This window comes from Annulohypoxylon truncatum, assembly GCF_022578515.1.
Source record: "Annulohypoxylon truncatum strain CBS 140777 unplaced genomic scaffold F4807scaffold_19, whole genome shotgun sequence".
In the NCBI taxonomy this organism is placed as follows: domain Eukaryota; kingdom Fungi; phylum Ascomycota; class Sordariomycetes; order Xylariales; family Hypoxylaceae; genus Annulohypoxylon; species Annulohypoxylon truncatum.
The window spans coordinates 223109-239081 of record NW_025953805.1 but is presented as its reverse complement, the minus strand read 5'-3'; the positions used below and the strand labels follow the sequence as shown (position 1 = coordinate 239081).

Below are 15973 nucleotides of genomic sequence, written 5' to 3'. Positions count from 1 at the left end.
CAACTTCACGTGAGTGGACACAAGATATAATAATAGTGTATGGATCAACAAACGCAAACGTCTTCAACTCTTTCATTATTCTTCATTCCTTATATAACGAGTGATGCTATGCTACGCTATGCTGACTTAAATTATTCCATACCCAATAGATCGCGAGGCTATAAGTTAAGGGGTATATCGATTTTGTATCGCTCAAACCACATATCAACCAAAAACTCCTGCTTTATGTCGTTCCCAACGTACATGATAGATATGTAAAATCATAAATGTGACCCAATCGGGTGGGGTCGGGTGTCGTCTGGGGTAGGAAATCCCCATCCCGCTCAGCCTTGCCACGTCACTCGTACATACTGAGACGTAGCATACTCAAACGCTGTACATCCTACACCATACAATACAATGACCTAAATCAAAACTAGCGAACCTTTTGGCCGAGAAAAAAAAAAGGAAAAAAAGAACAAGGGCAACGAGAGCCAATGTTAGGGAGCTGGTATCCTCAAATGTATATGAAGATAACACGAGGACCAATCCAAGAATGATACAAGCCCGAGCAATGCCTTCGAGCAACAAATTTCCGCAAAGACACATCTGAGATATTTTACTCCACCGGCCAATCAGGAGGTCATGCCCCGCTATCCAAAAATTTGAACCTCAAGAACCAGTAAGCTTCTTCCACCAGCTGCTTCGAGGAGTTGAGTCAGTGAAGACGGTCTCACGCGGCCCTCCAGCTCCACCGCTACCATCCGAACCACCTACACGGCGATCTCGGCGGTCTCGCTCCTCGCGACGATCTCGTTCTTCACGGCGGTCTCGTTCCTCACGGCGTGCGCGACGACGTCTTCGGTCGTCGTCCATCTCGGCCTCGACATCGCCATACTTCGCGCGGCGACGAGCAGCTCGGCGAGCGGCCCGGCGGGCCTCTTCATCATCTTCCATCGGAGGTGGGTCGTTAACAGGGCCACCATCCTCAGGGGGTGGCCCAGCATCAGAGTGTTCCTTCACCCAAGAATCCGTACCTGAGTGCGGCCAAGCAGCAGGTTTGCTTCGCCTACGCTCATCGACTGCGTATCTCGAAGTCCTTTCCGGGGGGTAGACATACTCGTCAGCCGGCATCGTGCGTCTGCGGCTAGCCTTTTCCTCGGAGCGTCTGGCTTCGTGTCTCCTCCGCCTGCGCTCTTCCTCGTCTTCGGAAGCCTCGGCGTACCGCGCCCGCCGTCGTTCGGCCCGGGCTGCGCGACGAGCTTCAGCTTCCGCTTCCTCGGCAGCGGCAGCTTCTTTTTCAAGCCTGCGTTGGCGACGTCTCTCGGCTCTCTCGACCTCTTTAGCTTCGGCAGCAAGCCGCTCCGCTTCGCGTTCTCGGGCGGCTCTACGTTCAGCTCGTCGAGCCTCACGCTCGGCTTGCCTGCGTGCTTCGGCATCGTCTTCCTGTCTCCTGCGCCTCTCACGCCTCTCTTCCTCTTTTGCGAGGCGCGCCTCTTCCGCAGCCTTCTCTTCAGCTCTCCTTTGGCGGCGAGCTGCACGACGAGCCTCCCTCTCCTCATCTACCGGGTCGGCTTCCATACCACGATAATCCCGCGCCTCTCGTACAGATCGCCTAGGTCTCTTATCAGGCCTGACCTCGTCATCTGTGGTATAATATGTGCTACGGCGACGTGGCGCTTCGGGACGTGGTTCGGGGCGTGGGGTCTTAAGCCCACCAAAAAGGCCGGCAAGTCCTTTCTTAGCACTCGAATTCGATCGTTTGAGAGGTGTCGGTTCGGCAGGGAATCCATCGGCCATGAAAACGTCTTCCTCAACTTTAATCTGCTCCATATTAGCGATGTCTTGCTTTGGGAGAAGGTGCGTCTTTACCTTTGCTCGCCTACGAATCGGCTTTTCGGGGCTCGAAGGCGGTTCGGCAGCTCCAACCATGACAATATCTTCTTCGTCTAGAGCGTGTGGGTTGGAGCTCTTGCGCGTGCGAGTCTTTTGACTCTTGTCAATACCGAAGATTTTCGCGGCTTTAGAGGACATTGCAGGTACGTCTTCTGGTGGAGGCGACGCTAGACCACTTGTCATCTCAACCGAATGACGACGTGAACTTGATTTGCTAATGGGCGGACGCTTCTCTCGGGTCGATATAGAGCGAGAAATCGGCGGGGTGCTTTGAAATAGGCTGTTTGTGCGCTGATGTTTGGAAAGTGACGTAGATTTCTTTTCTCGGCGTTCTTCTGCCCTGTTGTCCCTGTCGGATGAGGAGCCCTTGGAGGAAGATGACTTGTCCTTCTCTTTCTCCCTCCTAGGTCTCTTCTCTTCAAACCTCGGTTTAGGCTTCTTCTCCTCCTTGCGAGGTGTCGCCGACCACACCCCCCAAGACGCGCCAGCATCGCGACTAATTTTTGGTCGTTCTTTCCTAGAAGACCTATTTTCCGGGGGAGGCGTGGGGGGGGCTTCGGGCTCTTCGGGCTCCTCTTCGGGTGCAGCTGGTGGGGGAACGGGCACCTCAGGCGGTGGAGGGGGTATCTCTATAGTCTTGGATTTGCTCTTCTTGCTCTTCTTTTTCTTCTCTACCGGCGCCATATCAACGATTTCAACAATTTCGTTCTCGTCTTGTTCATCTGGGAAAGCTCCTGGAAGTAGATCTTTGGACGACCTTTCCTCGGAGGATGGAGCGACAGGAACACGTGGTTTTGGCGGCGGAGCAGCCAGCGCATCAATCAGATCATCGTCTTCGTCTTCTTTGGCTGGTTCAAATTTCTTTAGCTTCTCGGAAAGTTTGCTACCTTTAGTCCTGGTTTTCTTGGGTTTCATCCAATCGTCGTCAGTTGTGGTAGCCTTGTAGGATGATGGCGCATCCTCGACTGTCGCATCTTCGAGAGACTGTGATGACTCAGCACATCTAATCTCGCTTAGACTAGATTTCTTGGTGTTACTTACCTGATTCGGTAACGAGCTTTTAGCCTTGGACTTAGAACCCCAGAAAGAAAACGCATCCGATTTAACAGGTGGGGGCGACGGCTTAGGAGGAGATGCAAAGCCTGACAAGAGTTCATCCACTTGTTCGGGAGCTAAGTCGATATTGTCAAGATCAAGGTCGTCGTCGTCGTCGTCGAAGCTCCTGCGATTATCCTTTTCCTTCTCTTCCCTCTCTTCCCTTTCTCTTTCTTCTTTCTCCCTTTCCTCCCTTTCCCTTTCCGCCTTCTCTCTCTGCTCCTTCTCCTTCTGCTCCCTCTTAGAAAGTTTATCTTTACCGCTGGACTTGGACTTCTTCTCTTCGGTCTTAGAGCTCTTTTTCGACTTCTTCTTGGCGGCGGCCTCAGCCTCTTCGCGTTCACGCTTGGCTTGTTCTTCAGCTTCGCGAGCTGCCTCTTCGGCTTCCCGGGCGGCTCGTTCCTCTGCTTCACGCGCAGCCTCTTCTTCTGCCACCCGTGCCGCCTCTTCCTCAGCCTCTCGTGCTGCTAATGCCTCCTCCTCCTCCTTATCTTCCTCTTCCTCATCGTCTTCCTCTGCAGCTTGTTCCTCTTCAAGAGCAGCCTTCTCATCGGCACGCGCTTTGGCTTTCTCAAGAAGTTCGTCGAGTCTCTTCTGATCATTTTTGGTAAACCTCTTCTTTTTCTTGCTCTTGGCCGTTAGCGCAGCGATCTCGTCTTCCTCGGCGGCAACCTCAGCTTCAAGCGCTTCAGCAGCAGCTTTCTCTTCGGCTTCGCGAGCTTCAGCAGCGGCTTTCTCTTCTGCCTCCAAGGCCTCAGCTGCCGCTCTTTCCTCGGCTTCTCGTCGCTCGGCTTCTTCAGCTTCCTTAGCAGCCTTCTCTTCAGCGCGACGTGTGGCGTTCTCAGTGAGCTCGTCAAGTCTCTTTTGGTCGGTCTTTGTGAATTTCCTTTTCTTCTTCACACTCTTCGTTCTTAGCGCCTCAAGTTCTTCCTCTTCAGCGGCGATCTCAGCCGCCAATGCTGCTGCATCAGCTGCTGCTTTCTCGTCGTTCTCGGCCTTTGTATCGTCCCAAACGTTTTCTTCGAGTTCTTGACCTGATAAGCTCATCGCTAAGGAAGGTGGCGTGGGTGCTGGAGGCGGAGATGACTTATTTCCTTTATTTAGGGCCCCCCAACCCCAATCATCGTCGAGTCCTTTGCCCTCTTCAACAGAATCGGGTTGAACGCCGTTTAGGTGAGAGCCATTCTCAATCTCGATCGGGACATTCTTGCTTCCTTTTTTCTTTTTGTCCTTCTTCGAACTAGTGGAGAGACCCCAAATATCATCATTCTTAGGTTCCTCGATTGAATCAGGCATAAGATTACTTCGATCCTTGTCCTTGCCGGCACCGAAACTATCCCAGAAATCGTCGCCATCCACGGCATTGGGTGCCTCGGGTACAGCGGGTGGTGGATTTTCGTGGTCGTCGGATTCCTTGTCTAGTTCCACTAGAGCGGTCGAGGTCTTGAGGTTCTTCTTACTCCAGCCCAGCCAGCCATCGTTTTCTTCAATCGGCGGAGGTGAAGGCTCCTCCTTCTTTTTAACAGGTTTTTTAATTGCTCCCCAAAAGCTCCAGACACTAGAACTCGGTTCCTCGGCAGCGGTTCGACGAACCGGCTCCGGTTCTGGTTCCGGAGCCGGTGGATTCTGTTCCTTTTCCTCGGTAATCTCCTCGATAGGGGTAGTGATTTTGCCTTTCTTCTTTTTCTCCTTCTCTTTCTTAGAAGGAGTTGAGCTCCACGGGTCATCGTCGAGGGCGGAAGGCGACTCTGATTCCTTTAGAGCGAGCTCGTCCAAGATGCTTTTCTTGTTTTTCTTGTTTTTAGTAGTGGAAGTGTCCCAAGTGGCCGCCCAGTCGTCCAAGGCAGGTTCCGCCTTAGTTTTCGGCTCGGGTAACGGTTCTGGTTCTAGTTCTGGTTCAGGCGGCGTCTCTTCGACAGCACTCTTCTTCTTCTTTTTCTTGTCTTTCTTCGAGGAAGCGCCTAGTGCTGTAGAGAACTCGTCTTCTGTAGGTTTCTCTTTGATAGGCTCCTGTTCTGGTTCTGGTGTAGGCTCTCGTACTGGTTCCGGTTCTGGATCAGGCACAACAGCACCCTTCTTCTTTTTCTTCTTCTTTTCCTTGGGCGTAAGCGTGAAAGAAGGGAAATCTTCGGCCTCATTTTTGGCAGGCTCAGGTTCAGGATCGGGTGCAGGTTCAGCCTCGGCATTTTTGGGCGGGTCTTCCTCAACGATGCCGTTCTTCTTTTTCTTGTCCTTTTTGGAGGTGGAATCACCCCAACTAGCCCAATCATCTTCCTTCTTCTCGGGCTCTGATAGAGGGTCGGGAACAGCTTCCGGTTCGGGATCCGGCGCTTCGACTTTACTTTTCTTACCTTTCTTCTTGGTGGAAGTTATACCCCAAGCACCGCCCAAATCATCGTCCTTCTTTTCTGGCTCGGCTGGAGGGTCAGGTGCTGGATCAGGTATTGGGTCTGAGACGATTTTACTCTTCTTGCTTTTCTTCTTGGTGGCGGTAGGCACAGCCCAGTCGTCTTCTGACTTCTTCTCAGGTTCAGGCTCAACCACTGGTTCAGGCTCCGGGTCCGGTTCGGGATCAGCCACAGGCTCGGGATCAGCACTGGCGGTCTTGCCCTTCTTCTTATCCTTCTTTGCAGTTGCGGTACCCAGGGTACCCCAAATGTCAATTACTTCCTTCTTGTTCTCGGTCTCAAGCGGAGCCGATTCTTCCACCTTTTTCTCTGCAACCTTACCTTTCTTTTTATCCTTCGTTGAGATACCCCAGCCCCAGGCGTCATCAGCAGCAGATTCAGGTGCAGGTTCTGGCTCAGGTGCGGAAAGCCCGGGCTCTTTAACTTCTAGACCACCCTTCTTCTTCGCCTTTGTGCTCTTCTTGGTCGAATCCCAATCGTTAGCCCAAGGGTCTTCGTTCCCGGGCTCAGGTTCAGGTTCAGGTACTGCAGGTTCCGGTTCTTTTACTTCCTCAATAACACCCTTCTTTTTCTTCTTCTTGCCTGTGGTGGGCGAATCGTTTACCGTGGTGGGAGGAGCCTCAGCCACGGGCTCGGGTACTAATATTGCAGAACCTTTTTTCCCTTTCTTCGCAGTTGTGCCCCAGGCATCAGTGGCCGCACTTGACCCCAAATCCTGGCTTTCGACAAGCAGTTCGTCCTTCTTCTCAGCCTTCTGATTGGCCTCCAGCTCCTCCAAGGCACTAGACTTTTTCTTTTTCTTATCCTTCTTGGTGGTGGTAGTAGTGGTAGTGACAAAGCCGAAGTCGAAAGTATCATCCTTCTTTTCCTCGGGCTTGTCGAGGGAGATAATAGGCTCTTCAACCTTAGCCTCTGCTTTAGCATCGAGGCCGCCAAAACTGAAGCCTGCCTTGTCCTTCTTAGTAGACAGAGACTTGCTGAGGCTCCAAGCACTACCGCTGTCGATGTCACTTTTCTTTTCTTCTTTATGTTTGTCAGCGTCTTTGGATCCAATCCAGCTGCTCCATGTGCCAGTAGCCAAACGACTACCCCACGTACTGAGAAGGTTGGACTTAGGTTCCGGCGTACTGCCGCCAAAATTGATATCTAGTGACGGTCCATGGTCATCTAGCTTGATCTCGTGGAATGTTTCAGGAGGCCTAGAAGGTATGTCCACAGGTTCTGTCTTCTCCTCAACCAGATTCTTGCCTTTTTTCTTTTTCTTCCCAGTTGTTGTTTCAAAAGAGCCCCAAACATCGTCGGGCTTGTTATCGACTGGTTCGTCCTTCTTGATCTCCTTTTCCTTCTCCTTCTCTTTTTCTTTCTCTTTCTCTTCATCCTTATCTTTCTTATCCTTATCACCACCTTTTCCGTTGTCATCTCCATTGCCATCGCCGCCTGCATCTCCGCCGGACTTTCCTGTGTTGCCGTTTTGATCTCCGCCTCCACCTCCATCTCCACCAACAGCATTTTTATCTAACTCATTTGCCCAGTTAAACGAGTTTGGTGCTGGGGGGCCCGCCTTCTTCTTCTTCTTGGCATGTTGGATGATGCCAGCCTCGGACGAGAAATCCAAGTATGACTCGGTTAACGGGTCACTAATCAGCAAGCTTTGGCGTTGCTTGGGACGCCGACGCGAATCATCCGGCGCTGGAGGCGAGCAGTCTGTTGAGTGAAAAGGATTTCGCTGGCAAGCGGCATCGCCACTTCTAGTTGGATCGACCGGGGTTTCGGGAGGTAGAGAATCTTCATCGCGAGATGCCAACAGTCGTCGCGATCGTTTCGGAGTGGGATCGGGTAATACTAATGGCTTGGAGAGGTGACAAGACTTGGAGTTTTGTTCCTGTGCCGAGCGTACCCGTCAGCTTATAGTTTCGACCGGTGCCGTAATTGGCTGAGGATTAAGCGCTCTCAAAGTTTACGCCAACGACAGGTAGCGCTATGAGGCCGACTAGTTCGCCGGTATATCCATAAAATCGTCGTGGTTACAACACTAAAAAAAGAAAAAAAGAATAGGAACATCGAAGCATAGATACATACCAATGATGGTGCAGGTGCAGTTAAAATCCACGCTCTCGCAATAAGTTCCAATCGAGTCTGCAAGTCTAATTCATCCCACAGAGGGGTCACTGTCGCTGGGGAAGGTTGGATCTGTGGCTGACCATAGACGTTTCTTGTCACGCCTACGCATAATTCCGTAACCGTGGCCGCAGCCATATTGAGATGGAAAACTCGACTGGTCGCAATAGGATAAGAGACTCATGGACGCTGAGATGTCGTCTTCGAGAGACCAGGCAAATGGCAATGATTGATTTAAGCTGCGTTGTTAGTTCAATGGTTAGGGGCGGGGGGATATTTTTCAAGGTAGAAAGGCAAAGTCGAGAATCTGTCTATTCCTACAACCTTAGGTTTGGGTACTTATTAATGTCTAGCCGGGAGAAAGGTGGTGGTATAAATCGAATTGGGGGTTTCGAAGACGTTGCAATCGTTAAATCGCTGTCGATTGACAAGGCGCAATTAGACAGCCCATATAGTTAGAAGTCCCGAGCTTCTAACTTGGTGCAGAAGGTCGCAATCTAGGTAATTAGGTATCTTGGTCTCCTACCCGTTCAGCCCTCTTGTCTGTGCCGGGGGAGAGAAAATGACTGTCTCTTGTGCAACGCAAAGATGGATATAAAAAAGCAAGGGGTAAATACAATAGGTAGTACAAGAGGCAGGGAGGTTCAGTGGTGATAAGCACCAATGATGTTGAGGTGCGGCAACGCAGATGTTAAGGTGTGTAAGAGAACGATGCCGAGGATTGATTGGCCTGTTTCGCGGTGAGTTTGTGACGAGACATACACAGGACATACACCCGGGCCAATTCAGACGCTTCTCTCTGGTTTTCTGATATAAAGACTCCCTATAAGTTGAGAGAAACCAGAGAGCTGGTAGGCGAGTGGTGGCCCCGTATAGAATACCGAATCTGCACAGGCGGGAGAAAGCAAAGTAGGTATCAGTAGACGTAGCTCGCCCCGAGAAGGCGAAGCGAATACAATGCAAAGTTCCAAAGTCCCGAAGTTCCTCCCCTCTCTACTCGTAGCAAAAAGTACAAAAGGGGCAAGAGGACACCAAGAGGACAAATAGATTGGACGTGCTGAACCTATTATGTATGCATGTACGGATGTGACCCAGCAATGAAGGAACAATGTAGCAGCATGATGCAGCTCAGTGGACGAAGGGGGAGAAAAAAGGTGTTAGATTTGGAAGACGATAGGCGATAGAGGGGAAGTTAGCCGTTTGTGGGATGGCTGGTTTTCAAGATCATTGGACAGCCGCTGATGTGATGTGTCCACAATTATTTTACCTCACCCCATGTTACATGGATGTGAATGATGGGAACTGCACCCCTTCAATGTCTTCGACGTTGCTACCAGCCATATTCTTCCCTAATTGCTAACCTGCCAGGTGCTATCCTTCCTCCGGGAATTGTAGGTATATCCTTGTGCGTATTCTTACGTACAGATTTATGTACAGACTGCGGTGCCTTCCATTTTACTCCAATGTGTCATGATGACAACCTTGACAACCATGAAAGTCCCCGGCGCTTGCTCTTATTCTTATCCATTCTTGCCATTCTTATCCACTTTAGGCCGCGAGACACTCAGGTGACATTCCCGAGTTTATTCTCATTTCGTCGCAAGTGTCTCGGTCTCGAACTTTGAGTGGGTTATGACCGAATAGAGTTCTAACTATTTACCTACCTAGTATCTAATTACAAACATTAAAGTCTAAGCAAACGACATATTCGACATAGGTATGATTGAAATGCCTAATAGAATACGGTACTACATACATTAAAATTGATAAGTCAATTTGGTTGCATGTACATGCTGCCGGTCCCTGCGTTCGCAGCTTCTGTTGCAGTAAACTTGCGAACGATCTTCACCATTCGCGTCTCGATGAAACCCCGCCACATGAATCTTCTCCTCCCATTCTCATTTTTCACTTTTCCCATTTTCCGCTCCTACAGCTTACTGGCCCCCCTCCCCTTTTGCATTTTCTGTTTGGACCCCTCATCAATTTTTTTTCTTCAGCTTTTCCATTGCCTAACCAATCCAATCCCCAAAATATTTTGTGTATCCAGCCCCTGCAGCTTATGTATTATGCCCTTATCTATTCTTCGAACTGGATAGGTTCCAGAGCGACGGCTGAGCCATCTCATTGTTAAGGACGCGTACGATACTACATACACACTGCGTACGCTGGTAGGGCACGGTCGACCGCTTGCTGTGTGGGTGGGCGAATCGTATCTCCAATTTGGAAAATTTGCACTTTACTTGCTTGCATAAGAGTCTTACCGTTCCTTTTTGCGCAAAAGTTACGGAGGCGAGTAATCATTCCGTTTGCCTGGAGATAATTGCCTGTTTATGTACAATACCTAGCCAGGCGCACTGTATCCAAATATCTAAATGCGATACGCGGACAAGCGTCCAATTACCGAAGCATTCGCTCACGCGCAGTAAAGCGGAATGATCAATGGTTCAATGGAATCGAGGAAATCCTCCGAGTTTTGCTCTTCTCGGCTGCACTGGGAAAGAGTCCAGGTATTGATACATGATGGATGGGCAGCCATGCACCTATTAGCTTGTATCTACTCCTTGTCCGGCGCGTCGCCATTCTTCCACGTCGTCGAGGACCCATTTGAAAGTGGACGGTGCTAAGGCTAAGGCATGCCAGATGCATCTACGTACTGCATCTTACAACCCATGCTTACCACTTGATCACTTGGGTGTTCAGTGTCTTATGGTTGCTATGGAAATACACTGATACATTATCAAAATACTACATACATTCATACAGTGAACGCGAGCTGCCTGCTCTGCTACGGCGTCGCTACTGTATCTTACCGTCAAATCCCTGGCTTCCCGCAACACCCGCTGTTGGCCCAGCCAAATCAAATCGGCAACTAACGTCTGATGTAGGGTCTAGGGTCACTATCGCCACTCCTAAGTCTGTTTTGGGCTGATGCACGTTTTCTACGCGACACTGCCCCCATCTAAATGGGTAGTGGTTGTTCGTTGTCCAGTCCTAGCTTGCCGCGGCGGATCCTCCCCATGCATCATCCCACAGATTATCCACCGAAAGCGGCATCGCGACCTCTTCACCGCTTCAAGCTCATATCGCCCATCTTCATGCCAACGGGGCTTTACGGACAGCAAAAAGTGGAAGCGATTTGCAGAGAGCAACGGGACCCGACTTGACTGGTTCTTTGCAGAGAAAATTTTCTCCAATTGACCAACGGACTGTCTCATGAATCACTTGGCTTTCGAAATGACTCTAGACTCTTTCGAGGACATTCCATTAACGACAAGGCGGCAAACCATAGATCGCATTCAAGGCCCTCATGGTACGAGTCTGTACCAATCTTTCCTTTGTTGAGGAAGATGGGTCAACCCCATACGTGCGTATCAATTCCAAGGTTCCTCGTCGCGTCTGCAAAGGATCGGACATATGTACACCCTCGACACGATGGTCGAGGTCTGCATAAAGCATGGACAAGCGTGTCCGCGTTTTCGCGTCGTCTTTTCACCATCATCGTCATCATATTTCCTAACGCTATACACCCTTTCGGGAGCAGTCATTTTGCCACCCTTCACCGCAATGTCCAAGCGGATATGCAGCACTTCCTTCCCCTTGAACCAGCTAATTCACATTGCGGCCCATCACCACAGCACGTGATCTCGTACACATAACGTCTAGTATATGCATGTCATGTGCATCGGTGCCAAAGACTATTACCCACGGTTCGGAACTTGTGTTGTTATTGACGGGAAGTGGATGCTAGTTACTCGTAAATATGTTACTGTGGATAGAGATGGATTGAGAACCGTACATAAGAATGAACCACGTCGCCTTCCGCCGAGGACCGTTCTAAACTATGAATCGATACTCAGACGTGTTACAAGTTGTCTCGCCTGATAATGGCCCGTGGCAGAAGTATTAGAACGAAAAAGTCACATGTAAGTATGAATTGGTAAGGCGATACTCATTCCGGAGATATGTTCTAGTCATGGGATGTCTCTTGATACAATAGTTCGTACGGAGCACGATGCTTCGTGGACTCTCCACGGCATAAGCCAGGGATAATCATGAATGATATTGAGCTATTACTGCTTATACACACACCTAGGTTACAAATTGAACGCGTTACCAGGCTGAAGGACAATCGAAGTAGGCTCCTCGATACTGTGTCGTGGGTTATTGCTTCAGGCTGTGTTCCTACGCAATGCCAACTGTAACCTCAATATCAAGTACCTTCTAATCGGGCTCGACATTAAAACTCCTTCGACCACACATATCAAAGGGATATATAACGATAAGGCTGAAGGCGCAACCCTTCATCTCGAATATATTGCCACCGGCTCTCAGCTTATGCGGATAGCCGCTTCGTAATGATCTAGAACGGGCTCAACGGAAAGACACATCCGGCCGAGCAGGACAAGCTTGCGTATGTAGGTACCTACATAGGTGAGGCTCCGAGCCTTGACCGCTCCTACGCCTCGCCTGGATTTCGGCCCAAGTACGACGTAAACTTTCGAGGACAACACGGCGAGGAGACAGCGAGGCAAGTTGGGTGTGTGCCGAGACGGTACCTAGGTAATTAATTGCTGCCTTCGTGCTACGCATATGCGAAGTGGTTAAAAGATACCTAATAGTTCATGAACCCGCCCCTACCCATCCATACACCTCACCACCTCTTCACAGGGGAGCAAGAGCTTCACCTCAGAGCACCCATCCATCCATCCATACATCCATCTAATTGTGTGACCACGTACCTAACACAGTGCAGCACAGTACACCCTTACCCTGCCTTGCCTAGCCACCCACAGCCGTAGTCTCGTAGCCTCGTATGTAGGTACGTATGTAAGTACCACCTAGTATCGCGGAGAAACAACGCGGGTCGCGGCGCGCGCGCGTCACGGTCACGGTACCTCCTCGCCGCGCCGACCCTCCCACTACGGCTCGATGACGTACTCGTTCAGGATCGGGTACAGCAGGCCCAGGAACCCGAGCGTCACGGCGTAGAACTCGGGCCGCTTGTAGAAGGGCCCGCGGAAGAGGGCGCGGTTGCGGGCGGCGTCGCGCCGGCGCGCGCGGGTCCGCGCCTCGTCCTGGAATACGGCGCGTTCGTGGGAGGCGCTGCCGAGTCTCGAGTAAGATACCGAGTCGCTGTTGGATATAGGTAGGTGGGAGTTGGGAGGGAGGGAGTCGGGATAGAGTGGTGTGGCTTGGGTTGATCTGTGGGTGATGTAGGGATATAGATGAGGATATAAGAGAAGCAGAGGGGGATATAATGGATCGAAGTCGTAGTGCTTTATGTAATATGCAATGTGTATGTGTATGTATCGGCAATACCGGCGCCGGATATACCGAAACGACTTGTTTATAGGTGGGTATTGTTGTAACGGAGTAGACTCACAAAGTGGCCCTGTACGCCTGGTCCGCTGCCATCCTCTGCTGCTGCTTCTGCTGCTGCTCGTACTGCTCTTGCTGCTGCTGTTGTTGCTGTCCAACACGCTGGCCTTGGTCGAACGAGGAGGTGGATGGCTTGGATCCGGTGCCTTGTTGGAAGGAGGGGCGACGCGATGAGGTTGATGGTCGTATATGCGAGGGTTGCTGTTGGAGGAAGTGGCTGAACGATTCGAAGCGCGCTGTGGGATCCATGGTATGGTCTGTTGATGAATTGTGGTGTGCGTGTGTGTGAAATGTATGTATGGTATGATATAGTATGCTTGGTGGCTTGAGATGTATCGATGGATGGATCTGTTCTGAGTGGTTTCAGCGAGTGTGTGCCTTAAGCTGTATATATGATGTTGCAGAAAAAGAATATCTCTTCACAATCGAAGTTAGAGATGAAAGTAATGTCTCCTCGTCAAAGTTTCCATGGTGTATAATCGGAGTTAGTCTCATTCAATGTCTCGATAGTAGTTTCCTTCCGTACAGGTTTCGTCGCTCCTGCACCGTTTTCGATGAATACTTTACCCCTATTCACTCGCAACAGCTACCACAAAGTAAGATATTCAGAAATATTTCTGTTATTTGGTCAACTCCTTATCGTATGCTCGATATAATACACCAGAAGTATGGATGCTAGCTAAGCCTGCCCGGTATTCGACCAAATCAAGCTAGGAAACAGTCCTAGCATCGGAGGCTGCCGTAACGCCTCCTGCGGTATCTCAATATCAATATCCTCAATATCCACGTCATCAAGCCCATCGTCCTCAAACCAAGCATCGATATTTTCACCATTCTCAATCTCATCGATCTCCATGTCGTTAAGCATGCGCTCGCGTTCCGCGATCACAGCATCCACCCACCGTAGCTCCGCAGCTTTTCGGCGCTCGAATTCGTTCTGCCTTTTCCGCGTATTCTCCGCCAATCTCCGTTCCTCCACCTCCTTGTGCTCTTCCTGAATAGCTAGCTCCTCCTTAGCGGCCCAACGGCAAGTCTCTAACTCGTTATCCCTCCATTTCACCCAGCTCCTAAACCCGTCATCCATCTTGCGCCAGAGCTCCTTCATCGCAGCCTGAGCCCGTTCTTCCCGGTCTTCTTTGCGGGAGCGAGACCAATACGCCTCCAACTCCGCCTGGTACTTTTCCTCGATGCGACGCTCCGCGAGCACGCGCGCTGCGTGTTCCTTCTTGAGCGCCTCTTCGCGTTTAAACAGCTTAGCCTTCGCCGCATCTTTTAGTTTCTCGTGGTCCTTCTTCCAACTTTCTTGGAATTCTGCTAGTGCTTCCGCGCCTTTTCTCTCGAGATCGGCCTGTTCTTTATCATGCGTTTGCTGTACGTCAGCGCGCTGGATCTCGTGTAGATTCGTAAACACTTCTCGGAGTTCCTGGAATTTGAGTCCTAGAACTCGTCGTCTCTCGCCCTCGAGTTTGATCCGCTCTTCAAGCCTTTTTGCTCGGCGCTCTTCAGCTATTCGTTCCCGTTCCCGTTGCAGCAGCTCAGCTTTGAGTGCTTCTTCGCGTTCGAACTCCGCCACTAGACGTAAGGCTTCCTGAATCTCAGCCTCTTCCCGAGCTTCTCTGTCCAGACGAGCTTGGCGCCGTTCATCCGCTGTTCTTTTTACAGCAGCTAATTGTTCCATACTGCAACCGCATGTTCTCCAGCGTGCGCCACAGACGTAGCAGAATTCAGCACCGCATCGGCAGGTCATATGTTGGCACGCTTCCCTATGCTCGACGTATGCGTTACAGCCGTAGCAGCGCTTCCATCCCTCTGCCTCTGCGAGCTCGTCGGTCCTCATCATATCCCTGTCCTGCGGGCATTCATTCCCCTCGTGTTGGGGACCGCGGCAGATGATACAAGACCAGTGGCCCGCTGAGCATCTCGCTATACTTTGGGCACGGATGATCTCGTACGGTCGAATCCATATGCTACATTCTGCGTGACTACAGTACACCCGCTCGCTCACTGGTATGTCCCACTCAGCCGCCCTGTCGCGATAGGTCTCCTTCAACTCGTCGTCGATGTTGAGAATTATTGTTTGTGTGGGGATATTATTTAAGCAGCATTTAGGTGGCCATTGTTGTTCATTCTGGCAGGTTGTCGATATGAGGCGTAAAAAGCAGGGCTTGCAATAGCTATGGCACGGAGCCTTGACCATCTCCTTAGGGCTGAAGTCGTCTAGACAGGAGACGCATTCGCTATATTGATATCAGTATTGCAGGAAAGTGAATGTCTTGCTCATGATTTGAATGCTCACACTTCTGTATCTCTAACGGAGGGACTGCTACTGCTGTTTGTTGTCGTCCTTTTCAAAACACCAGACACGATCTTCTTTGTTGCTGCTTGAGTGCTCTGTTCGATGCTGCTCCAAGATATGTCACGCTTGTGACGAGCCGCTCCAGTCGCGCTGGACTCGCCTTTCTCTCCAACGTTGTACAATCGGTGGAGGAGATTCATCAGCCTGCCTTTCTTCGATTTCGCCGGCCGCTCTGGTAAAATAGCTTCCGCTGGGGTGTCGAGTGATGCGCCTCGTGTCTCGTCCAATGACGAATTCAAAGTTTCGGCATACTTTGCGTCCTCGTTTTCTTGCCTAAGCCTTTCTTCCTGTCTTAATTTCTTGACTTCCTTCTCTGCCTCCCGCCTTTCTGCTTCCTCGACAATCCGCGCTTTAACCCTATCAATGGATTCCTGTATCACTTGAATGACAACATCTGTTGTACAGCCAACAGGGTCCTTCAGGCCGTCCGGAGGATCATATTGGGTCCAGTCGACGGGAGCCTCACTCTCAGTCAGGTTGTTTGACGTGGACCCCGCATCGATCCTTGGCACGGTAGCCTTTCCTTTGCCCTTCCATTTTGGACGTTCGTCTTCATCCTCTTCAGGATTCTGGACCGCGATGCTGGGCGCATCAGGAACTCCCTCCGCGGAGGAGGAAGTCGACTGGACAGACAGCATACGAAAACGAGAGCGAACCTGATACGATATTACGGAAACAAGAAGAAAATATATCAGAATCTCCTCGAGGTGCATGTGAAGCTCTTCAATGAGCCTGCTTGAGC

The 15973-nt window shown here is 50.7% G+C and overlaps 4 protein-coding genes across 4 annotated transcripts; 1 reads left to right on the top strand and 3 right to left on the bottom strand.

Moving 5' to 3' along the window:
- Nucleotides 1–54: 54 nt before the first annotated feature.
- Nucleotides 55–2939, bottom strand: F4807DRAFT_428318 (uncharacterized protein). Its single transcript, XM_047998255.1, has 2 exons — nt 1852–2939; nt 55–1803 (listed from the first exon to the last, which is right to left on the bottom strand). Exons 1-2 carry the CDS (start codon nt 2788–2790, stop codon nt 652–654), a joined length of 2091 nt encoding a protein of 696 aa, XP_047853498.1. The 5' UTR covers nt 2791–2939; the 3' UTR covers nt 55–651.
- Nucleotides 2940–4507: 1568 nt separating this feature from the next.
- F4807DRAFT_105926 (uncharacterized protein) lies at nt 4508–7352 on the top strand. The gene is made up of 3 exons (XM_047992691.1): nt 4508–5900; nt 6495–6584; nt 7024–7352. The coding sequence occupies exons 1-3, from the start codon at nt 4748–4750 to the stop codon at nt 7128–7130; spliced, it is 1350 nt and encodes a 449-aa protein (XP_047853497.1). The 5' UTR covers nt 4508–4747; the 3' UTR covers nt 7131–7352.
- Nucleotides 7353–12415: 5063 nt separating this feature from the next.
- Nucleotides 12416–13124, bottom strand: F4807DRAFT_461098 (uncharacterized protein; the record flags this gene model as incomplete). The annotated part of the gene is made up of 2 exons (XM_048001637.1): nt 12416–12629; nt 12880–13124. The coding sequence occupies 2 exons, from the start codon at nt 13122–13124 to the stop codon at nt 12416–12418; spliced, it is 459 nt and encodes a 152-aa protein (XP_047853496.1).
- A 430-nt stretch (nt 13125–13554) lies between these two features.
- On the bottom strand, nt 13555–15869 carry F4807DRAFT_461097 (uncharacterized protein; the record flags this gene model as incomplete). The annotated part of the gene is made up of 2 exons (XM_048001636.1): nt 13555–15112; nt 15172–15869. 2 exons carry the CDS (start codon nt 15867–15869, stop codon nt 13555–13557), a joined length of 2256 nt encoding a protein of 751 aa, XP_047853495.1.
- Between the last annotated feature and the right edge of the window lie 104 nt (nt 15870–15973).